This window comes from Phyllobates terribilis, unplaced genomic scaffold (genome assembly GCF_046119375.1).
Source record: "Phyllobates terribilis strain yellow unplaced genomic scaffold, ASM4611937v1 Scaffold_14__1_contigs__length_39327217, whole genome shotgun sequence".
Classification (NCBI taxonomy): Eukaryota; Metazoa; Chordata; class Amphibia; order Anura; family Dendrobatidae; genus Phyllobates; species Phyllobates terribilis.
The window spans coordinates 2,985,001-3,010,633 of record NW_027362774.1 but is presented as its reverse complement, the minus strand read 5'-3'; the positions used below and the strand labels follow the sequence as shown (position 1 = coordinate 3,010,633).

The 25,633-nt window shown below is 48.0% G+C and overlaps 1 protein-coding gene across 1 annotated transcript in view; it reads left to right on the top strand.

Annotated features, from left to right (window-relative positions):
* Nucleotides 1-6,105: 6,105 nt before the first annotated feature.
* Nucleotides 6,106-25,633, top strand: part of VPS35 (VPS35 retromer complex component) — a 58,229-nt gene continuing 38,701 nt past the window's right edge. The window contains 2 exon segments of the mRNA XM_073659639.1: nt 6,106-6,281; nt 20,698-20,796. Coding sequence (XP_073515740.1) covers nt 6,279-6,281; nt 20,698-20,796 — 102 coding nt within the window. The 5' untranslated portion in view covers nt 6,106-6,278.

Sequence of the window (25,633 nt, the reverse complement as noted above, 5' to 3'; positions counted from 1 at the left end):
ACAGCATGGAGGGCAATACCCAGAGAGCAATGGGCAATACCCAAAGAGCGACGGGTGACGGACGATACCCAGAGAGCGACAGGCGACGGCCGATGCCCAGAGAGCGACGGCCGATGCCCTGAGAGCGACGGGCGACGGCCGATGCCCAGAGAGCGAAGGGTGATACCTAGAGAGCGATGGGCGACGGCCGATGCCCAGAGAACGACGGCGAATGCCCAGAGAGCGACAGCCGATGCCCAGAGAGCGTGGTGGGAGGAGTGGTGGGAGCATGGAAGGTCAACATGGAGTGGTGTGGGGCGTGGGACGTAGAAGAAAGGAGCGGTCGGAGCGTGGAAGGACAGCATGGAGTGATGGGAGCATGGAAGAACTGCATGGAGTGGTGGGAGCGTGGAAGGACAGCATGGAGTGGTGGGAGCATGGAAGGACAGCATGGAGTGGTGGGGGCGTGGAAGGACAGCATGGAGTGGTAGGGGCGTGGAAAGACAGTATGGAGTGAAGGGAGTGTGAAAGGACAGCATGGAGGGCGATACCCAGAGAGCGACGGGCCGATACCCTGAGAGCGACGGGCGATACCCAGAGAGCGACGGGCGATACCCAGAGAGCGACGGGCGATACCCAGAGACCGACGGGCGATACCCAGAGAGCGACAGGCGACAGCCGATGCCCAGTGAGCGAAAGGCGACGGCCGATGTCCAGAGAGCGACGGACGACAGCTGATGCCCTGAGAGCAACGAGCGACGGCTGATGCCCAGAGAGCGATGGGTGATACCTAGAGAGCGACGGGCGACGGCCGATGCCCAGAGAGAGACGGCCAATGCCCAGAGAGCGACGGCCGATGCCCAGAGAGCGTGGTGGGAGGAGTGTTGGGAGCATGGAAGGACAGCATGGAGTGGTGGGAGTGTGGAAGGACAATATGGATTGGTGGGAGCTTGGAAGGACAGTATGGAGTGGTGGGAGCGTGGAAGGACAGCATGGAGTGGTGGGAGCATGGAAGGACAGTATGGAGTGGTGGGAGGGTGGAAGGACAACATGAAGTGGTGGGAGCGTGGAAAGGCAGTATGAAGTGGTGGGAGCGTGGAAGGACAGCATGGAGTGGTGGGAGCGTGGAAGGACAGCATGGAGTGGTGGGAGCATGGAAGGACAGCATGAAGTGGTGGGAGCGTGGAAGGACAGCATGGATTGGTGGAGGCATGGAAGGACAGTATGGAGTGATGGGAGTGTGAAAAGATAGCATGGAGGGCGACACCCAGAGAGCGACGGGAGACAGCTGATACCCAGAGACTGACGGGGCAATACCCAGAGAGCGACAGGCAACGGCCGATGCCCAGAGAGCGATGGGCGACGGCCGATGCCCAGAGAGCGACAGGCGACGGCCGATGCCCTGAGAGCGACGGGCGACGGCTGATGCCCAGAGAGCAACGGGTGATACCTAGAGAGCGACGGGTGACGGCCGATGCCCAGAGAGCGACGGCCAATGCCCAGAGAGCGACGCCGATGCCCAGAGAGCGTGGTGGGAGGAGTGGTGGGAGCATGGAAGGACAGCATGGAGTGGTGGGGGCGTGGAAGGACAGCATGGATTGGTGGGAGCTTGGAAGGACAGTACAGAGTGGTGGGAGCGTGGAAGGACAGCATGGAGTGGTGGGAGCGTGGAAGGACAGCATGGAGTGGTGGGAGCGTGGAAGGACAGCATGGAGTGGTGGGAGCGTGGAAGGACAATATGGAGTGGTGGGAGCGTGGAAGGACAGCATGGAGTGGTGGGAGCGTGGAAGGACAGCATGGAGTGGTGGGAGCGTCGAAGAACAGCATGAAGTGGTGAGAGCGTGGAAGGACAGAATGGAGTGGTGAGAGCGTGGAAGGACAGCATGGAGTGGCGGGAGCGTGGAAGGACAGCATGGAGTGGTGGGAGCGTAGAAGAACAGCATGGAGTGGTGGGAGCGTGGAAGGACAGTATGGAGTGGTGGTAGCATGGAAGGACAGCATGGAGTGGTGGGAGCGTGGAAGGACAGCATGGAGTGGTGGGAGCGTGGAAGGACAGCATGGAGTGAGGGGAGCGTGGAAGAACAGCATGGAGTGATGGGAGCGTGGAAGGACACGATGGAGTGGTGGGAGCGTGGAGTAACAGTATGGAGTTTTGGGAGCATGGGTGGACAGCATGGCGAGGTGAAACGTGGGTGGACAGGATAGAGAGGTGGAAGTATGACGGGAAGTATGGAGTGTGGGGGAACAGTATGGAGTTGTGGAAGACTGGGGGAACAGTATGGAGTTATGAGAGTATGGAAGGACAGGATGGAGTGGTGGGAGCGTTTGGGGACAGCATGGAGTGGTGGGAGCGTTTGGGGACAGCATGGAGTGGTGGGAGCGTTTGGGGACAGCATGGAGTGGTGGGAGCGTGGGGGGACAGCATGGAGTGGTGGGAGCGTCGGGGACAGTATGGAGTGGTGGGAGCTTGGGGTGACAGCGTGGAGTGGTGGGAGCGTAGAAGAACAGTGTGGAGTAGTGGGAGCATGTGGGGACAGCATGGAGTGTTGGGAGCATGGAAGGACAGTATGGAGTGGTGGGAGAGTGGTTGGACAGTATGGAGTAGCGGGGGATTTGGAACAGCATTGAGTGGTGGGAGCCTGGGGGGACAGTATGGAATTGTGGGTGCATGGGGTGACAGTATGGTGTGATGGGAGCATGAAGGGACAGTATGGAGTAGTTGAACTGTGGTGGGACAGTATAGCGTTGTGGGAGCATGGGGGACAATATGGAGTAGTGGGAGCGTGGAAGGACAGTACGGAGTGGTGGGAGTGTGGGGGAACAGTATGGCAGTATGGAGTTGTGGGAGTGTTGGGGGACAGTATGGAGTTGTGGGGGGACAGTATGGAGTAGTAGGAGCATAGAGGGACAGTATAGAGTAGTGGAGGGACAGTGTGGAGTGGTGGGAGTGTGGGTGGACAGTATGGCAGCATGGAGTGGCGGGAGCGTTTGGGGACAGCATGGAGTGGTGGGAGCATGGGAGGACAGCAAGGAGTGGTGGGAGTGTGGGGGACAGAATGGAGTGGTGGGAGCTTGGGGTGATAGAGTGGAGTGGTGGGAGCATAGAAGGACAGTGTGAAGTAGTGGGAGCATGTGGGGACAGCAAGGAGTGTTGGGACCATGGAAGGACAGTATGAAGTGGTGGGAGTGTGGGTGGACAGTATGAAGTGGTGGAGCATGGAAGGACAGTGTTGAGTGGTGGGAGCGTGGAAGGACATGGAACGGTGGGAGTGTGGGTGGACAGCATGAGTGATGAGAGCATGGAAGGACAGTATGGATTGGTGGGAGTGTGGGTGGACAGTATGACGTGGTTGAGCGTGGAAGGACAGTGTTGAGTGGTGGGAGCATGGGGGGACAGTATGGAGTGGTAGGTGCGTGGAAGAACAGTATGGAATGGTGGGAGTTTGGAACAGCATTGAGTGGTGGGAGCCTGGGGGGACAGTATGGAATTGTGGGTGCATGGGGTGACAGTATGGAGTGGTGGGAGTGTGGGGGACAGTATGGCAGTATGGAGTGGTGGGGGGACAGTATAGAGTAGTGGGAGCATGGAGGGACAGTATGGAGTGGTGGGAGTGTGGGGTAACAGTATGGCAGCATGGAGGGTGGGAGCATGGGGAAACAGTATGGAGTTGTGGGAGCGTGTGACAGTATGGAGTAGCGGGGGCGTTTGGGACAGCATAGAGTCGTAGGAGCGTGGGGGGACAGTATGGAGTGTGGGTGCATGGAGTGACAGTATGGAATAGTGGGAGCATGAAGGAACAGTATGGAGTAGTTGGAGTGTGGTGGAACAGTATGACGTTGTGGGAGCATGGGGCACAATATGGCGTTGTGGGAGTGTGGGGGGACAGTATGGAGTTGAGGGAGTGTGGGGGACAGTATGGAGTAGTGGGAGTGTGAACAGTATGGAGTAGCAGGGGCGTTTGGGACAGCATGGAGTGGTGGGAGCATGGGGGAACAGTATGGAGTGGTCGGAGTGTGGGGGACAGTATGGAGTGGTGGAGGCTTAGCGGGACACTGAAAATAGGGAGGGCATGAGGGAGGACAGTGTTGAGACCATAGTGCGTGAGGGTCATTATGATACTTTTTTTTAAGTGCACTGTGTCAAGACGTGCGGCAGAAGACCAGAGAAGATGGAAGTCTGCAGAGACGAGCTCTGGGCATGTTATCTCATCATGGCGTCTTTACTACATGGAGACAAAAGTGATGGGAATGTTTACAATCAGAGATGTCACCTATAAGGTACCTGGATGTAAATGTTTATTTGTTACACTGCCTGTGTCTTATCAGTACTGTGGTTCCTGTATGGCCCGCAGTCTGATGATGACTGGTAACAGCTCCCAGCATCTCTTTACTATTATTAAAGACATACTGGGAGTTGTAAGTTCAAGAAATATGGGGCTGATCTGACATTACAATTGTTTGCTGTACTGATAGTGGTTCTTGTGCTGTATTCATGTACTGACAGTGGCTCTGAGGCTGCATTAATGTACTGACAGTGGTTATGAGGCTGCATTCATGTACTGATGGTGGTTCTAGTTTTGGATTCCTGTACAGATGATGGTGCTGTATTTCTTTACTGACGTTGATTGTAGTGTTGCATTCATGTACTGATGGTGGTTTTTTTGTGCTGCATTGATGTACTGACAGTGGTTTTGAGGCTGTATTCCTGTACTGATGGTTGTTCCGATGCTGCATTCATGTACTGATGGTGGTTTTGTTGTTGCATTCATGTACTGATGGAGGTTCTGGTGATGGATTTATGTACTGATGAGATTTCTAATCTTCCACCTTTGCAGCAATCCATAACTGGTCAGATGTCAAGCAACATGGCTATATTAAAACTCTAAAAAATCCTCAAAGCTTGGGAGTATTTGAAGGATTTGAAATATTTCTGCACGGTTTGTGCTCCAGAAACTTTGTGTAAGTTAGACAGTGTTGACATTTTTTTTTTGCAGCAGAAACTCTCTAAATCGGTTCTGGTGATGTATTCATGAACTGATGGTGGTTCTGGTGATGTATTCATGTGCTGACGGTGGTTCTGGCACTGTATTCATGTACTGATGGTGGGCCTGACTTTGTATTCATGTACCAATGGTGGTTCTGGCACTGTATTCATGTACTGATAGTGAGCCTGGCTCTGTATTCATGTACCAACGGTGGTTTTGGCGCTGTATTCATGTATTGACGGTTGCTCTGGCATTGCATTCACATACTGATGGTGGTTCTGGTGATGTAGTTATGCACTGAGGGTGGTTCTGGTGCTGTATTAACCGCCCGTGGTTCTGGCGATGTATTCATGTACTCACGGTGGCTCTGGCATTGTGTTCACGTATTGAAGGTGGTTCTGGTGATGTATTTATGTACTGGGGGTAGTTCTGGCACTGTTTTTACCAACTGTGGGTCTGGCGATGTATTCGTGTACTGACGGTGGTCCTGGTGATGTATTCATGCACTAACAGTGGTTCTGGTGATGTAGTCATGTACTCATGGTGGTTCTGGCGCTGTATTCATATACCGATGGTGGCTCTAGCACTGTATTCATGTACCAACGGTGGCTCTGACCAATGTATTCATGTGCTGACAGTTGTTCTGGTGATGTATTCATGTACTGACGGTGGTTCTAGCACTGCATTCATGTACCAATGGTGGTTCTGACCAATGTATTCATGTGCTGACAGTTGTTCTGGTGATGTATTCATGTACCGACGGTGGTTCTAGCACTGCATTCATGTACTGATGGTGGTTCTGGCGTTGTAGTGACTTACCGACGGTGGTTGTGGTGATGTATTCATGTACTGATAGCGATTCTGATGATATATTCTTACAAGCACAGCTTTCATTTTGTTTACTGCCCTTGGGATTTTATCAGTATGACAATGTGGCACTCAGACGAAAAAGTAGGCACTTCATTAGGAGACAAGGTCCATAGTCATTTTTTTTTTTTTATTCTTAGATGCGGTTTAGTAGCGTTATTGGTGTATTTCAGAGGTAGTCTATTCTGGATACCGCTCTCCGTGCAGACGGGATACCACCGGGCAGAGCACACACACCTGACAAATACAGTACCAGTCTGACGCGCCGGGAAGACTTGCCGCGTTCTGATTGGCTATAATCGCCGTCTGTCATCTGTGCCTCCTCCAATCAGCTTAGAGCACAGTTGTCTGCGGGAGTTGACCAATGACGAGCGCGGTTTCTTAGGGAAGGGCGGGGCCCGTGTCTGCAGGTCACATGACTGGAGGGAGACGCTGAGAGGAGACACTATGGTGAGTTTTGGGGTCTCCGACCCCCGATGTGTCCTGTGTACGAGCTGTGGGACAACTATGGCGGCTGCAGGGCGCGGTGCTACTGTCTGTGGGCGGGAGATACAGGAATGAGCTAAGAATAGGGCTGCTGGGCGGTGCTGGGCCTGTATTCCGGTGTTAGGGGGGCATAACTGTTACAGTTGTATCCAGGTGTGTGCAATATGTCAAATCTGGATAAAATTCGGATGTACAGCAACAGATATGCGGTATATGAGGGGTTAATGTATATATACACCCCTATATACCATGTACACAGCACTATATAGTATGATGCACGCAGGCTGCGGGGTTCTCTGGCTGCAGTTATTACCTATACATGTGTCAGGTCATTTACAGACAAGTTATTAATGATTTACATTAATTAAAGGTATTCCATTTATTTCACATCCCCCCCCCCCCAGGGGTGAATGGAAGTGTCTCTGCCCTGCTGTAGCTCTATGCAGTGTAGAAGTGGAACATACCAAAGTTCCACATTTCGGGGGTCGACACCTTTATAATGTGACCCACTGCTGTTGCAAAACTACAACACTCAGCATTGGCTAGCGGGGCATGCTGGGAGTCGTCATTCTGCATTAACTGTTAAAGAGACGCATTGATTTTCAAATATTGCACAGTTTTGATGACGTAGGATTGACCGGACTAGATATTTCTCTTAAAGGGGTTGTCCACTACTGCTTCATAGCAAATGAAAACAATCTGTTCTCCCTTTTTTTTTTTTTGCATCGTTGCAATTCTAGCAATGTAGGCGCTCCTGTTCCTGACGTTAGGTCACATGAGCGTTGCAGCCAATCAGCAGTTATCTCAATATTCCATCAGTGTGGATGGATTGGCTGGTAGATGGATTACTCTGGTAGTTAAGAAGGGGTTAATCCAAGCGGTGTACAAACCCTTTAAGGACACCTCCTCTTTTTGCAATTTTTCTTTTTCATTGCCATATAAAGTTAACTACTTTTGCAAAAACTTTGCTTTACTATTATTTGAACAATTTTGAGTTCTTGCTTCTCAGTTTCATATTAAGGGCTTCCTCATGATTGTTTTCCTGGGAAACAGTCAGTAGATTAGCTCCACCTACTGTCGGACATGTGAGCTAACAGCTGAGCTTTAAAGGGGTTGTCGGGGGTGGGGGTTAAAAAAAAAAAAAAAAAAAAAAGGAGGAAATGGTAAAGACTTAGTGATCTGTTTCCAGATTTTTGCCACCTAATCTTGAGAACAGTGTTGTGTATGGGCAGAGACCCTGATTCCAGTGATGCCACTTACTGGACTGCTTGCTGTAGTTTTGATGAAATCCCTGTTTGATCAGCAGGAGATTATCACTGGAGGACTAGTAAACCTTCTACCATGTAGTCCAGCCCCGCCCCCCCACCATTGATCAACAGCTTTCTGCCTATGCACAGTATACACAGAAAGCAGCCAATCGCAAGCGTGGGCAGGGTTATACAGAGAACAGCTAGATCTGCAGCAGAGAAAACATTGATTTTATCAAAACTGCAGTAAGTGATACATCGCTGGTATCGGGGTCTCTGCCCATTTTAAATGCAGGTTTTAACGGAACAATCTGCAGGAACTTTTCTGCAATGTGGGTTGCTGCCACAGCAGATTGTCAGCAGTGGGGTATCTGCAGCGCATTATTCCCATATGGACAAACCCTAAATATAATGCCGAAAGGGTTAAAAATCACCTAATAAAAGCAAACACACTGTAAGAAGAGAATATACTGTACAACATATACAGTAGTCCCCAGTGGACTTAAAGTAGTAATCTGCACATATGTTGCAAAGATAACAGAGAAATTACTAATCCGCCTGATCACATCTGAGGACCTCGCTCAGTGTCCTGTCAGGAGAAGACGTCCTATTGGTGGCAGACGGGTCTGTAAAGTATCGGCTCCTGTCCCTGGTGTAGGGTTGTACTTAAAAATTCTACCCTAAGAACCAGCCGGAGTACGGACCACTATCCCCCTCTAGTCACAAAGTCTTATATGTGGGACCTTCTCAGGTATGGATAGAAGTCACCTGAGTGTTTCATTACTCTACAACAGTGACTATTAAAGGGGTTTTCCAGGCTTTTGATTTTAACGACCTATCATTAGAGTAGATTAATAATTATTCTCAGCTCCGACAACAGCTGTGTATATGCAAAGCACACAGCCAGAACTGTGCAGATCCTGAGTTACATCCTGTATTATACTCCAGAGCTGCACTCACTATTCTGCTGGTGCAGTCACTGTGTACATACATTACATTACTGATGCTGAGTTACATCCTGTATTATACTCCAGAGCTGCACTCACTATTCTGATGGTGCAGTCACTGTGTACATACATTACATTACTGATCCTGAGTTACATCCTGCATTATACTCCAGAGCTGCACTCACTATTCTGCTGGTGCAGTCACTGTGTACATACATTACATTACTGATCCTGTACTGATCCTGAGTTACCTCCTGTTTTATACTCCAGGGCTGCACTCACTATTCTGCTGGTGCAGTCACTGTGTACATACATTACATTACTGATGCTGAGTTACATCCTGTATTATACTCCAGAGCTGCACTCACTATTCTGATGGTGCAGTCACTGTGTACATACATTACATTACTGATCCTGAGTTACATCCTGCATTATACTCCAGAGCTGCACTCACTATTCTACTGGTGCAGTCACTGGGTACACACATTACATTACTGATCCTGAGTTACATCCTGTATTATACTCAAGAACTGCACTCACTATTCTGCTGGTGCAGTCACTGTGTACATACATTACATTACTGATCCTGAGTTACATCCTGTATTATATTCCAGAGCTGCACTCACTATTCTGCTGGTGCAGTCACTGTGGATATACATTACATTACTGATCCTGAGTTACATCCTGTATTATATTCCAGAGCTGCACTCACTATTCTGCTGGTGCAGTCACTGTGGATATACATTACATTACTGATCCTGAGTTACCTCCTGTTTTATACTCCAGGGCTGCACTCACTATTCTGCTGGTGCAGTCACTGTGTACATACATTACATTACTGATCCTGAGTTACATCCTGTATTATACTCCAGAGCACCACTCACTATTCTGCTGGTGCAGTCACTGTGTACATACATTACATTACTGATCCGGAGTTACATCCTGTATTATACTCCAGAGCTGCACTCACTTTTCTGCTGGTGCAGTCACTGTGGATATACATTACATTACTGATCCTGTACTGATCCTGAGTTACCTCCTGTTTTATACTCCAGGGCTGCACTCACTATTCTGCTGGTGCAGTCACTGTGTACATACATTACTGATCCTGAGTTACATCCTGTATTATACTCCAGAGCTGCACTCACTATTCTGCTGGTGCAGTCACTGTGTGCATACATTACATTACTGATCCTGAGTTACATCTTGTATTATACTCCAGAGCTGCACTCACTATTCTGCTGGTGCAGTCACTGTGTACATACATTACATTACTGATCCTGAGTTACATCCTGTATTATACTCCAGAGCTGCACTCACTATTCTGCTGGTGCAGTCACTATGTACATACATTACATTACTGATCCTGAGTTACATCCTGTATTATACTCCAGAGCTGCACTCACTATTCTGCTGGTGCAGTCACTGTGTACATACATTACATTACTGATCCTGAGTTACATCCTGTATTATACTCCAGAGCTGCACTCACTATTCTGCTGGTGCAGTCACTGTGTACATACATTACATTACTGATCCTGAGTTACATCCTGTAGATCTTTTATTATAAAAATGAAAAACATAACAATAATAATAACAGAAACATAACAAAATTAATAACCAGAAAATAAACAATGTAATGAACTGGTCCAGCCGCTCCCTCTCTCCTCACACACATATTATACATATATACACAATAATAACTACCTACACCATGACATCTGGTCCGGTTACCAAACAAATAATAACAATATAATAAACAATAACCGACAAATTATATACAAACTAATATATACATTCTTTTTTTTTTTTTTTTAAAATAAATAAAATAAATACTAACTATACAAATATATACAAGACAAAACAAAACCCCCCACACTCAAGCCCACCAGTCCCTCCCCGGCACTGACCTGAGAGCTGCTCCTGCGCCTCATGCCTCATGCCTCAGTCCAATGTCCATAGGCCAGATCAGGCAGTGCCAGTTTTTCACCCAAATAACCTGTGTCCCACAAGATGAACCCACCTCCCCCCTTTTCCCACCACCCAACCTAACACCTACACCCAAACCCATATATACAATATATACAGAAACAAACAATACAATAACCACAACTGACAAAGCCCAAGTTCGGCGCCTGCAGCCCTACATCACTGTCTACTGATCAATAAAACAAAAATCTATGGTGTCAGCAGCAGCCCACCACCAGGAGAGGAGACGACCAGACTAGGGCACACTAAAAGAAAAGCCCCTCCAGAGGAGAGCGGCCCTCCGTGTACCCAGTCTCTCATACTCCAGAGAACGCACCTTCACCAGGTCGAGTATGGTCCTAAACACATCGTCCACTGGGAGGATTTTCCGCTGCGTCGATACTAAGCACCGTGCGTTCCACGTGTGATACCTAACCACTGCGCTAACTAGAAATAAGGTGCAGCGGTCCCGACCACCCAGGTCCCCGAATGCTCCATAGGCCCATTCCGCATAAGAGAGACCGGCCAGCCGGGGCCAGCCAATGGAGGCGCCCACCCTGTTGTACACCTCTGTGTTAAAGGTACAACGAAGCAGGAAGTGGTCCATGCTTTCAAGCATGGTACCACAATGCTCCCGAGGACAGTTCCTGTCCTCAGAGCTCCTACACTTCAGATTGTCCCTCACACACAGTTTCCCATGGAAGCAGCGCCAAGCCAAGTCCCAAACCTTCGAGGGGATCCTGATACAATTCAAAAGATGCAGACCCACCCCAAGATCCCGACTTGGGCAATCCCTGAGCGCCAGAGGCCTCTGAAAATGGGTCAACAGAACCCTTTTGTCAAGAAGCTTCCTTGGCAGAGTCATGACCTCCCACATTCCCAGACCCCACTGGCGAATTACCTTCAGAACCACGGTAGCGTAAGCCGGGAGATGTCCATGCGGTGTGCGGAGATCCTTCACTTGCCCTCCTGTCTCCCATTCCTGGAAGAAAGGCTGAAACCATCCCTTACAGGAGAATACCCACGGAGGAGCCCTCTCTTTCCAGAGGTTTGCAATATTGATCTTAATGAAGGTATTGACAAGGAATACCACAGGGTTGACCATACCCAACCCTCCTAGTCTCCTCGTACGGTAAGTAACCTCCCTCTTGACCAGGTTCAGTCTATTCCCCCATAACAGTTGAAAGAACAAACTGTAGACCCGAGTCCAGAGAGGCTCTGGCAAGATGCACACACTGCCCAGATAGATCAGCAAAGGAAGCAGGTAAGTTTTGATCAGGTTTACCCTTTCCCTTAGGGTCAAAGACCAACCCTTCCATTGGTTCACCTTCTGAGTGGCGATCTCTAGCCTGCTGTCCCAATTTTGTTTGGGGTAATCCCCCTGGCCAAATTCGATGCCAAGAACTTTTGCAGAGACTTTGGGTTCTGGAAGGGTGTCCGGGAGATCAAAACCCGGATCTCCTCCTCCCAGCCAGAGACTCTCACACTTATCCCGGTTGATCTTAGACCCGGATGCCTCCGAGTAGCGATTTACCTCTGACATCAGCCATTCTGCCTCCCCATCAGAGGAAACAAAAACGGTGACGTCATCGGCATACGCCACCACTCTGAGTGGCTTCCGGTGCTGCCCGGTCCATCCCGATCCCAGCCAACGGTCCACGCTCCACCCTCCTAAGAAGTGGGTCAATCGCAAACACGTACAGTAGCGGGCTCAAGGGACAACCCTGGCGAACACCACACCCAACCTCAAAAGAGCTGCCAATCCAACCGTTCACAAGCGGGAAACTCTCTGCCCCAGAGTACAAGGTCTTAAGCCAATCAACAAACCCCCCCGGCAGGCCATACCTCAGAAGGACAGACCAGAGGTACTCATGATTAACCCGATCAAACGCTTTTGCCTGGTCCAATGACAGCATGTACCCCTTCCAGTGGCCAGCCCTACCCTGCTCCACCGCCTCTCGGACACAGAGTACAGCACTAATTGTACTGCGGCCCGGAACAGAGCAATGCTGGGCCCCCGAAAGGAGCTGGGGTGCAAATTTCACCAGCCGATTAAACAGCACCTTTGCCAAAACCTTCCTGTCTGCATTGAGAAGCGCTATGGGATGCCAATTCTCAATGCAAGATGGGTCCTTACCCTTTGACAAGATGATCAGGGCAGACCTCCTCATTGACTTTGGCAGAGTGCCCGAGGAAAGACACTCATTGAATACCTCAGTCAAGAGGGGAACCAAGGCGTCCTTAAAGGTCTTATAGAATTCAGATGTTAAGCCATCCGGACCGGGAGATTTCTTCAGGGCAAGCCCTTCAATCGCCAACTTAACTTCCTCTTCCCTGATCATCTCTGTCAAAACGCCAAGAGAGGGGTCTACCCCTGGTTCGGGGACGGCTTCAGCCAGAAAAGCCGACATCTCATCCCAATCCAGATCCCTCTTCTCCAAGAGGTGCGAGTAGAAGGATCTGACGACCTCCAGGATCCCTGATCTGGATCTTTTCAGGGACCCCGCAGTGTCAACCAGTCCTGTAACAACTTTACTATTCACTGACATCTTGCAGTTTCTATAAGGGTCGGGCGAGCGGTACTTCCCGTAATCCCTCTCAAAAACCAAAGATGCGTGTCTATCATATTGACACCTCATTAGCAAAGATTTCACTCTGGAGATCTCCTCGCGACTACCTCCAGTTGAGACAAGATGCTCGAGTTTCCTCCTCAGGCCCTGATACAGGCGGTACCTGTCCAGGCTCCTGAGGCTCGAGAGCTGGCGGAAGAATCTCGCCACCCTTTTCTTAAACATCTCCCACCACTCTGACTTACTACTACAAAGATCCAGTAAGGGTACCTGGCTCTGAAGAAAATCCTCAAAGGACTGTCTTATCTCCGCTTCTTCCAAGAGAGACGAATTGAGCCTCCAAAAGCCTCTTCCCATCCGGGGGGTCTCTGTAACTTTCAGGGAAAACAAAATCAAACAGTGATCGGAGAACTCCACCTCAACAACAGATACTGCTGAAGAGACGGCTTCCTCCTTTAAATAAAACCTGTCTATCCTGGACCTACAGTTACCTCTATGATAGGTGAACCCCTCGTGGCCTGCGGTGTGCCGGATGTGGACATCCACCAGGCGAGCCTCACTAGCTATACTATTAAGGGCGACGCTATCATAAGTCAGCTTGTCTCTGGAATCTCCTCTATCCCGGGGCCTCGTGACAGTGTTGAAGTCCCCTCCAAAGACGACCTGCCAACTCGTAAAAAGGTAGGGCTTGATCCTCATAAAGAGACACTTCCGGTCCCATTTAGATTGGGGACCATAGATGTTAATGAGCCGAAGCTCTTGTCCCTTCATGAGGACATCTAATATCAGGCACCTCCCCATTTCTAACTCAATAACCCGTCGGCATTCTACCGGTGCGGTAAAAAGGACCGCCACTCCGCTATACGGTTCGGCCGCAAGAGACCAATAGGAGGGCCCGAGTCTCCACTCCCTCTTAGCTATAAACACCTCTGCCATATTTGGCAGCCTGGTCTCTTGCAAAAAGAAAATGTCAGCTTCAACCCGGCTGAGAAAATCAAAGGCCGCAAATCTAGCCATGTTTGACTTAATGCTGGTGACATTAATGGACGCCAGCGTCAACGGAGTGGGTACCGCCATCATTGGTGATTGAGTTAGATGGCTTTCTTCTTCCCACTCCCCTTATCCTCTGCCTCAGAGGAGGAATCCTTCTCCCTCTTTAATGACACAGAGGTGTCCATTCCCACATTTTTCCTTGTTTTTTCGTCCTCGTCTCCGGACTCTGGGCCAGTCCCTCCCCCCAAGGACCTTGCATCCCCAGGAGAAGGAGACTCGGCACCCCCTGTAAGCTCCGCTGAAGCCGGAACCTCACCCTCTGCCTCCTCCTCAGAGGAAGAGATGTTATCAAGGGCTTGGAACGGGTTAGAAAGACCAACTAGAGGGGAGTCGGTTTTACCTTCCTTAGGTACCTTGGTCAGAGTGGGAGAAGATGTTTTATCTCCCTTCTTTCTCTTCTTTTTGGTGCCGAGCTTTCGCTTGTGCTCTAGCCACTGCTTATTATCCTCATCCATACTTTCATAATGGGAGGATTCTGAAGCAGAGGCAGTTTCCTCCCTGTGGATCCTCCTTACCTCCTCATCCAACTCATCATCCCTCGGGGCCTCAGCAGCAACACTGGCATCCAGGACAGGGGCTGCCCCGGTAGTCTGGGGCTCGCCCCGCTCCCTCTCCTGTCTGCGCTTGTCTAGACGCCTCAGCTGGGCAGGCGTCTTTTTATTGCTTTTCTTCCCTGGCCCCTCAGCTCCCCCACCCCTGCTAGTCCCCTCTCCAGCAGAATCGGCCTCACGGCTTACTCCCACCGGGGTCTCGACTGCATTAGCAAAGGAGCGAGGACAACTGCTGAATGGGTGGCCTAACTCACCACACAGGTGGCACCTAATCTCCACACAAGAGGCGGCAAGATGGCCGACACCCCCACACAACGCGCATTTCTGCACGGTGCAGTTTGCACTGAAGTGTGTGGGGTCGCCGCACCTGTGACAGAGCTTCGGTTGCCCCTGGTAGAAGACCAGGATACGATCCCTACCCAGGAAGGCAGACGATGGAATGTGGGCAACCGTACCACCTGAACGCTTAAGTTTTACCATAAACGTCCAGGCCCCTGACCAGATACCAAACGCGTCGCGGTTTTTCTTTGGCATCTCCACCACCTCTCCATACCGACCAAGCCACGTCATGATGTCATAGCAAGAAAGCGACTCGTTACGAGTCATCACGGTCACTTTCTTGATCTGGTTTTGGCGAGACACTGCCTGAATGGCAAAGTCTCGCCAGCCGGGCTCATTTTTTGCCAACTCATAATTCGCCCAGAAGAGCTCAAGCCCCTCCGGCCGAACAAAGCTGACATCAAACTCAGGCGTGGAATAGGGATGTATCAAGGCGTAGATGTCAATCGCCTTGAAGCCCATCCTCAGCAGGAGCTCTACAACTTTAGACCTTGGCGGACATGCATCACTGCCCCTCCACCGAAGACGGACCACATTCCTACGCACACTGCCTGGCCCGGCTGTTGGGAGGGACCACACTGTATCTCCCCCTTTTTGCTCTCGGAAGGCCCCGAGGCCATGCCTCTCTATCCAGAAGGATAGATCAACCTCTCGACCCTCTACCATTAGTGATCTCTCCCCCTTCTTTAGAGCCTCCAGAAGGCGCCGTTGCAGCATGCCGTCCCCAAAGCCCGGAGACTAGGAGGATGCCCTATTTGCCCCGGAGGTGACACTGGCATAACTCTGGACAGGTGTTGCCACCCCCGGGGGGGCAACCAGACCAGTGACCACATCAGCCCCCAACAGTATCACCATTACCCACCTCCATCTCAACCTCCACCAAACCATCAACCACACCACTAGACAATGAATTATCCTCATTCACCTCCACCACCACATTCATTCCTGCTGGACCAGTAACAATGGTGGATGACCTTTTGACCTCCGCATCAGGCACAAGGGGCTCAGTCACCTCCATAGAACTGGAGGCGACCTCACCCCCGGTCTTATGTGTGCCCTCCACATCATCGGTCGGTAATTTCTGCTGTTTGGCATTTGGTATAATGTGCCGCTGATCTCTAGCTGCAGTTAGGTGCCGCTGATCTTTAGCATCAGGATCTTCCGGACCAGCGACGCCAACACAAAATAGCACTTTCGTGGGAGGACCGGAACGCTCAGCCCCAACTGCCCCCTCACACTGCCGCCGCTTCTCAACTAAGTGATCAGCGGCAACAGCATTCAGAGGCGCCGAGGCTACCGGAGCTGCCCCCGACACCGGGCTGCTCCCCCCTCCCACTGAGGAGCGCACCACAGCATCGTGGCCTGATGGAACGCCCGCCGCCGGGCCGCCCTCACTGTCCAGCCTCTCAGCTGATGCACCTCCTGCTGCGTCCCCGCTACTACAAGCAGAGACGGAGCTCTGCGCCTCACTACCGCGCTCTGTAATCTCCCCGCGCCTTTGCACCGGATCCACAGCAGAACCCGGGCTGGGCTGGGCATCGGGGCTTATACAGCGAGCTGAGCCTGCCCGCGACTCAGGGGGTACAGGGAGGGGGGCATATACATAGCTTACCGCTTCCTGCAGCTTTGGCTTGGTCTTCTTAGCCTTTTTGTGGCCCCCAGGTGCCTCTTCTGGTAGATCGTCACCAAGATGGAAGTTTTGGAGGCACACTGGGGACTCCAGGAGCTTAATCTCCGCCATTAGCGCCCCTCCCTGGCCGCTGCTGTCACTGTCCTCCCCAGAGCCGGCAGAACTGCGACCGGATGTCACTGTCGCCTGTCCTGCAGGGAGCTCGCTGCACGTGGCCTGCGGGTGACTTTGCAGGCTGCCAGGTGGGGCTTCCTGCTGGTCATCATCACTCTCATCATCCACCTGGCTCTCAGGCTGCAGCCCTATCTGCCTTTGCTCTCTGGTATCAGCCATTTCTCTAAAGCGGTCTTCATTTATAAGTTTTTCTTTGAAAGGACCACTCTGCTCCCTGATGGTGGCTTTCCTAAGTTCCAGGCGTTGAATCTCGCTGGTCAGTCGCTTTACCTTGGCCTGGAGTTTTGCCTTCCTTGGTTTGGAGGCCCCCGCAGCTTTGGCGCTTGTGCAGCGCAGCTCCTCCCGGAGCCTCCTGATGAGCTTACTGGCATCTTCATTCTCACGGAGGCGGATCATGACCCGGGAGGCATAGGTGGACACAGACTCCCGGGGTCCCTGCAGCGCCCATTCCCCCTCATGGAGGTCGGCCTCACCTCCGTGAGCACTCAGCTTTCCTCTGGAAGGAGCGCCATCTTGTACGCCGCTGTCAGGCTTTTCCTCCATGCTGGAAGCCTTGCGGCTTCTGGGGGTCTCCACAATCCGGGGGGGGGAGTAGGAGCCACATTGCTGCGACTCCTGGTGCAGCGTCTCAACCCCGAGTCCTCTGATGTGCAGGCCGGTTGCTGGTTTCTTCTGCCCCCCGCCGGCCTGGTTCGGGAAGCAGAAGCCTGGGACTTGGCTCCATCACTCATCCCAGAAACCCGCTCCCTCCCTGGGAAAGAGAGAAAGCAGGTCCCCAGGTGGAGAGGTGTTGGTTTCTCAGAGATCAGGAGCTCACAGCAGGATCTGCAGCCACCACACCCGTAATCCGCACACTGACTAGCAGCTGATCAGAGCTGCACCCAGTATTCTGTTGGTGCAGTCACTGTGTACATACATTACATTACTGATCCTGAGTTACCTCCTGTATTATACTCCAGAGCTGCACTCACTATTCTGCTGGTGCAGTCACTGTGTACATACATTACATTACTGATCCTGAGTTACATCCTGTGTTATACTCCAGAGCTGCACTCACTATTCTGCTGGTGCAGTCACTGTGTATATACATTACATTACTGATCCTGTACTGATCCTGAGTTACATCCTGTGTTATACTCCAGAGCTGCACTCACTATTCTGCTGGTGCAGTCACTGTGTATATACATTACATTACTGATCCTGTACTGATCCTGAGTTGCATCCTGTATTATACTCCAGAGCTGCACTCATTATTCTGCTGGTGCAGTCACTATGTACATACATTACATTACTGATCCGGAGTTGCATCCTGTATCATACTCCAGAGCTGCACTCATTATTCTACTTGTGCAGTCACTGTGTACATACATTACATTACTGATCCTGAGTTACATCCTGTATTATACTCCAGAGCTGCACTCACTTTTCTGCTGGTGCAGTCACTGTGTATATACATTACATTACTGATCCTGAGTTACATCCTGTATTATACTCCAGAGCTGCACTCACTATTCTGCTGGTGCAGTCACTATGTACATACATTACATTACTGATCCTGAGTTGCATCCTGTATCATACTCCAGAGCTGCACTCATTATTCTACTTGTGCAGTCACTGTGTACATACATTACATTACTGATCCTGAGTTACATCCTGTATTATACTCCAGAACTGCACTCACTTTTCTGCTGGTGCAGTCACTATGTATATACATTACATTACTGATCCTGAGTTACATCCTGTATTATACTCCAGAGCTGCACTCACTTTTCTGCTGGTGCAGTCACTGTTTACATACATTACATTACTGATCCTCAGTTACATCCTGTATTATACTCCAGAGCTGCACTCACTATTCTGCTGGTGCAGTCACTGTGCACATACATTACGGCCTCTTGCAGGTCACTGTCAGCTTTGTACCTGGTGCTGTCGGCCTTTGCTCCTTTGTATCATTTTGATTGTTTTTGTGTAGTTTTTGCTTCCCCTACCCCACATCGTTTTTTTTTGTGCCGTCTGCAGTATAATCTTGGTACAATTTTGCCGTCACAGATGACAGGCTGAAAATACTTCTAAAATGAATAATGTTACGTAATTACCCAAAATTCAGAAATATTTGGTTGTTTTCGTTACTTCTAACCTAACAATTGTAATCACCTCTTTGCGGCGGGGGCGGCCATCGTGGGGGGCTATTATTACTCCTCCTGTCAGCCTTTTAAATATACAGTATATATTAAGTTTTATAGCAAAAAGTGCAGGAAATTTTGCTTCTCGTTACTCTTTTTTTTTTTTAGTTCATATCTGGAAGAATACAGTGCCATGTAAAAGTCTGCACACCCCTGGTCAAAATGACTGTTCTTGTGAACAGTTAAGCAATTTGAAGATGAAATGATCTCTAAAAGGCCTAAAGTTACAGGTGACACTTTTCCTTTGTATTTTAGGCAAAAAAAATATATTTTCATCTTGGATTTTAAAAATTACAAGAAGGAACATGGACCGATACAAAAGTTTGGGCGCCCTGCATGGTTGGTACCTAGTAGCGCCCCCTTCTGAAAGTATCACAGCTTGTAAAGGCTTTTTGTAGCCAGACAAGAGTCTTTCAATTCTTGCTTGAGGGATTTTCATCCATTCTTTCTTGTAAAATTCTTCCAGTTCTATGAGATTCCTGGGTCGTCTTGCATGCTGTGCTATTTTGAGGTCTAACCACAGATTTCAATGATGTTCAGATCAGGGGACTGTGAGGGCCATTGTAAAACCTTCAGCTTGCAACTTTTGAGGTCATGTATGGAGGATTTTGATGTGTGTTTAGGATCATTATCCATTTGTAGAAGCCATCTTCTTTTCAAGTTCAGCTTTCTTACAGATGGTATTATGTTTGCATCAAGAATTAGTTGAAATTTCATTAAATCCATTCTTTCCTCTACCCCTGAAATGTTCCCCGTGCCATTGGCTGTAACACAACCCCAAAGCATGATTGATCCACCCCCATGCTTAATGGTAGGCGTGATGTTCTTTTCCTGAAATTTTGTGCCCTATTTTCTCCACATATACCTTTTGATCATTGTGGCTAAAGAGTTCTATTTTAACCTCATCTGTCCACAGGACTTGTTTCCAGAATGCATCAGGCTTGTTTAGATGTTCTTTTACAGACTTCTGACTGAATTTTATAGTGAGGACACAGTAGAGGTTTTCTTCTGACGACTCTTCCATGAATGCCATATTTGTGCAGTAGAACAATGTACCACAACTCCTGAGTCTGCTAAATCTTTCTTAAGGTCTTTTTCTGTCAAAGAAGGATTCTGACTTGCCTCTCCTGCAATCCTACGAGCAGCTCTCACTGAAATCTTGCTTGGTCTTCCAGACCTTATCTTGACCTCCACTGTTCCTGGTAACTGCCATTTCTTAATTACATTTTGAACTGAAGAAAGGGTGACTTGCAAAGACTTTGCTATCTTCTTATAGCCTTCTCTTGCCATGGCTGCCTAAACTTTTACATGCCACTGTATGTTGTCCATTGGAGTTTTGGATAGTTCCCCATGATCTTACAGGGGCTGTGTATTTCTAGAGACTGATTACCTATCTCTAGGATTGGCCATCTGTGCTTGATTGTTGTGGTCTGATCTTCACCGATTACGAAGAATAAAGCTCGTTGCTGCGGCTCGATGTTTCTTCGGTAAGGTCGAGCTGCAGTACCGAGTACAGTACCTGGATGATTGGGGCGCTGTGTCTGGTTTTGTGTACTTCCAAAAGCTCCAACGATGCCTGAAAAGAAAAGGCCGGAGCGATAGATGAGCTGATGTCCCTGAAAATATAGGATGTCCTAATGTTACTTATGTTCACAGCGCGGTAATACAATTTTTTTATTTTTTATTTATTTTTGCATTTTTTTTCTTTTTCTACCCAGCCGACCACACAGCAGTCCCCGCAGGACGAACAGGAAAAACTCCTGGATGAAGCCGTGCAAGCCGTGAAAGTGCAGTCATTTCAGATGAAGAGATGTCTGGTGAGTGATGGGTGCGGGTGAAATGTGCGACCATGAGGGGTGCAGAGAAGTGGCGATGCCCAGGGTGGACGGCACGGCTCCTCATCTGCACTTGGACTGTGTACAGACCTACCCCTCTGCCATGAGGCCTCCTGGTCACTGTCCGATAATGCGAAGCACTCTGAAGCCCATATTCCTCTACTTACATCTAATATATTAGTATTAATGCGGAAAACTCTGCATCCGACCATCAATCTGTTATTTAGCCTCCGTAGAGAAGCTGGTTACAGAGTCACACATAGCACTCACTATTCTGCTGGTGCAGTCACTGTGTATATACATTACATTACTAATCCTGAGTTACATCCTGTATTATACTCCAGAGCTGCACTCACTATTCTGCTGGTGCAGTCACTGTGTAGATACATTACATTACTGATCCTGAGTTACATCCTGTATTATACTCCAGAGCTGCACTCACTATTCTGCTGGTGCAGTCACTGTGTACATACATTACATTACTGATCCTGAGTTACATCCTGTATTCTACTCCAGAGCTGCACTCACTATTCTGCTGGTGCAGCCACTGTGTACATACATTACATTACTGATCCTGAGTTACATCCTGTATTATACTCCAGAGCTGCACTCACTATTCTGCTGGTGCAGTCACTGTGTATATACATTACATTACTAATCCTGAGTTACATCCTGTATTATACTCCAGAGCTGCACTCACTATTCTGCTGGTGCAGTCACTGTGTATATACATTACTAATCCTGAGTTACATCCTGTATTATACTCCAGAGCTGCACTCACTATTCTGCTGGTGCAGACACTGTGTACATACATTACTAATCCTGAGTTACATCCTGTATTATACTCCAGAGCTGCACTCACTATTCTGCTGGTGCAATCACTGTGTACATACATTACATTACTGATCCTGAGTTACATCCTGTATTATACTCCAGAGCTGCACTCACTATTCTGCTGGTGCAGACACTGTGTACATACATTACTAATCCTGAGTTACATCCTGTATTATACTCCAGAGCTGCACTCACTATTCTGCTGGTGCAATCACTGTGTACATACATTACATTACTGATCCTGAGTTACATCCTGTATTATACCCCAGAGCTGCACTCACTATTCTGCTGGTGCAGTCACTGTGTACATACATTACATTACTGATCCTGAGTTACATCCTGTATTATACTCCAGAGCTGCACTCACTATTCTGCTGGTGCAGTCACTGTGTACATACATTACATTACTGATCCTGACTTACATCCTGTATTATGCTCCAGAGCTGCACTCACTATTCTGCTGGTGCAGTCACTGTATACATATATTACATTACTGATCCTGAGTTACCTCCTGTATTATACTCCAGAGCTGCACTCACTATTCTGCTGGTGCAGTCACTGTGTACATACATTACATTACTGATCCTGTATTATACTCCAGAGCTGCCCTCACTCTTCTGCTGGTGCAGTCACTGTGTACATACATTACATTACTGATCCTGAGTTACATCCTGTATTATACTCCAGAGCTGCTCTCACTATTCTGCTGGTGTAGTCACTGTGTACATACATTACATTACTGATCCTGAGTTACATCCTGTATTATACTCCAGAGCTGTACTCCCTATTCTGCTGGTGCAGTCACTGTGTACATACATTACATTACTGATCCTGAGTTACATCCTGTATTATACTCCAGAGCTGCACTCACTATTCTGCTGGTGCAGTCACTGTGTGCATACATTAAATTACTGATCCTGAGTTACCTCCTGTATTATACTCCAGAGCTGCACTCACTATTCTGCTGGTGTAGTCACTGTGTACATGCATTACATTACTGATCATGTACTGATCCTGAGTTACCTCCTGTATTATACTCCAGAGCTGCACTCACTATTCTGCTGGTGCAGTCACCGTGTACATACATTACATTACTGATCCTGAGTTACCTCCTGTATTATACTCCAGAGCTGCACTCACTATTCTGATGGTGCAGTCACTGTGTACATACATTACATTACTGATCCTGAGTTACATCCTGTGTTATACTCCAGAGCTGCACTCACTATTCTGATGGTGCAGTCACTGTGTACATACATTACTGATCCTGAGTTACATCCTGTATTATACTCCAGAGCTGCACTCACTATTCTGCTGGTGCAGTCACTGTGTACATACATTACAGATCCTGTACTGATCCGGAGTTACATCCTGTATTATACTCCAGAGCTGCACTCACTATTCTGCTGGTGCAGTAACTGTGTACATACATTACATTACTGATCCTGAGTTACCTCCTGTATTATACTCCAGAGCTGCACTCACTATTCTGCTGGTGCAGTCACTGTGTACATACATTACATTACTGATCCTGAGTGACCTCCTGTATTATACTCCAGAGCTGCTCTCACTATTCTGCTGGTGCAGTCACTGTGTACATACATTACATTACTGATCCTGAGTTACCTCCTGTATTATACTCCAGAGCTGCACTCACTATTCTGCTGGTGCAGTCACTGTGTACATACATTACATTACTGATCCTGAGTTACATCCTGCATTATATTCCAGAGCTGCACTCACTATTCTGCTGGTGCAGTCACTGTGTACATACATTACATTACTGATCCTGAGTTACCTCCTGTATTATACTCCAGAGCTGCACTCACTATTCTGCTGGTGCAGTCACTGTGTACATACATTACATTACTGATCCTGAGTTACATCCTGTATTCTACTCCAGAGCTGAACTCACTATTCTGCTGGTGCAGTCACTGTGTGCATACATTACATTACTGATCCGGAGTTACCTCCTGTATTCTACTCCAGAGCTGCACTCACTATTCTTCTGGTGCAATCACTGTGTACATGCATTACATTACTGATCATGTACTGATCCTGAGTTACCTCCTGTATTATACTCCAGAGCTGCACTCACTATTCTGCTGGTGCAGTCACTGTATACATACATTACATTACTGATCCTGTACTGATCCTGAGTTACATCCTGTATTATACTCCAGAGCTGTACTCCCTATTCTGCTGGTGCAGTCACTGTGTACATACATTACATTACTGATCCTGAGTTACCTCCTGTATTATACTTCAGAGCTGCACTCACTATTCTGCTGGTGCAGTCACTGTGTACATACATTACATTACTAATCCTGAGTTACCTACTGTATTATACTCCAGAGCTGCACTCACTATTCTGCTGGTGCAGTCACTGTGTACATACATTACATTACTGATTACTAACATGTGGAGCATGCGCGGCCCCCTCCATTCACTACTATGGAGGACTAGTAAACTGCATTCTTGGCTTCTATGAAGCTGTTCTTTCAGAAGCTGTTCCCGTCTCGGCTGCCATTGCTTCCATCCCTCCATTAATCTGATGCATTTTGATACATTAATTATAATTAATGGGAAGCTTTCTCCAGATGTATTATTGTTCTGTATAAACTGCTTTGCGTATGAATGATTGGACCCTTGCGGGGGCGCATAGCGACTTTAATTATATTTTCGGGATTGTAGAGAAGTGCACTTTCCTTGGCTAATTCATTGGACCCTTTTGCAACGTGCAGTAAAACAATGCCGTGCTTATTTGTGTTAATAGAATGCAGTGAATTAAATCAGAAAACATGCTGAAATTCATGGCTGTCTTATCAATCCTCGTCTGCCTAATTTCCCATGGGACAGCGCCGAAAATTGCTCTCCTAATCAATGTAAATCACTGCGAGCGTGTGAGCTGGCAGGAGGAAATTATCCAACAAGAGATGCAGCGAGTGATCAGCCCGACCTGTCACATCCAACTCCCCAATACTTCTTGATTATTTCACTGTTGTATCTACAAGAATTTAACTGCTAAATACTTATCCTATGTACAAGAATATAACTACTATAATACTGCCCCTATGTACAAGAATATAACTACTATAATACTGCCCCTATGTACAAGAATATAACTACTATAATACTGCCCCTATGTACAAGAATATAACTACTATAATACTGCTCCTATGTACAAGAATATAACTACTATAATACTGCCCCTATGTACAAGAATATAACTACTATAATACTGCCCCTATGTACAAGAATATAACTACTATAATACTGCTCCTATGTACAAGAATATAACGACTATAATACTGCCCCTATGTACAAGAATATAACTACTATAATACTGCTCCTATGTACAAGAATATAACTACTATAATACTGCCCCTATGTACAAGAATATAACTACTATAATACTGCCCCTATGTACAAGAATATAACTACTATAATACTGCCCCATATGTACAAGAATATAGCTACTATAATACTGCCCCCTATATACAAGAATATAACTACTACAATACTGCTCCTATGTACAAGAACATAACTACTATAATACTGCTCCTATATACAAGAACATAACTACTATAATACTTCCCCCTATGTCCAAGAATATAACTACTATAACACTGCCCTCTATGTACAAGAATATAACTACTATAATACTGCCCCTATGTACAAGAATATAACTACTATAATACTGCCCCTATGTACAAGAATATAACTACTATAATACTGCCCCTATGTACAAGAATATAACTACTATAATACTGCTCCTATGTACAAGAATATAACTACTATAATACTGCCCCTATGTACAAGAATATAACTACTATAATACTGCCCCTATGTACAAGAATATAACTACTATAATACTGCTCCTATGTACAAGAATATAACTACTATAATACTGCTCCTATGTACAAGAATATAACTACTATAATACTGCCCCTATGTACAAGAATATAACTACTATAATACTGCC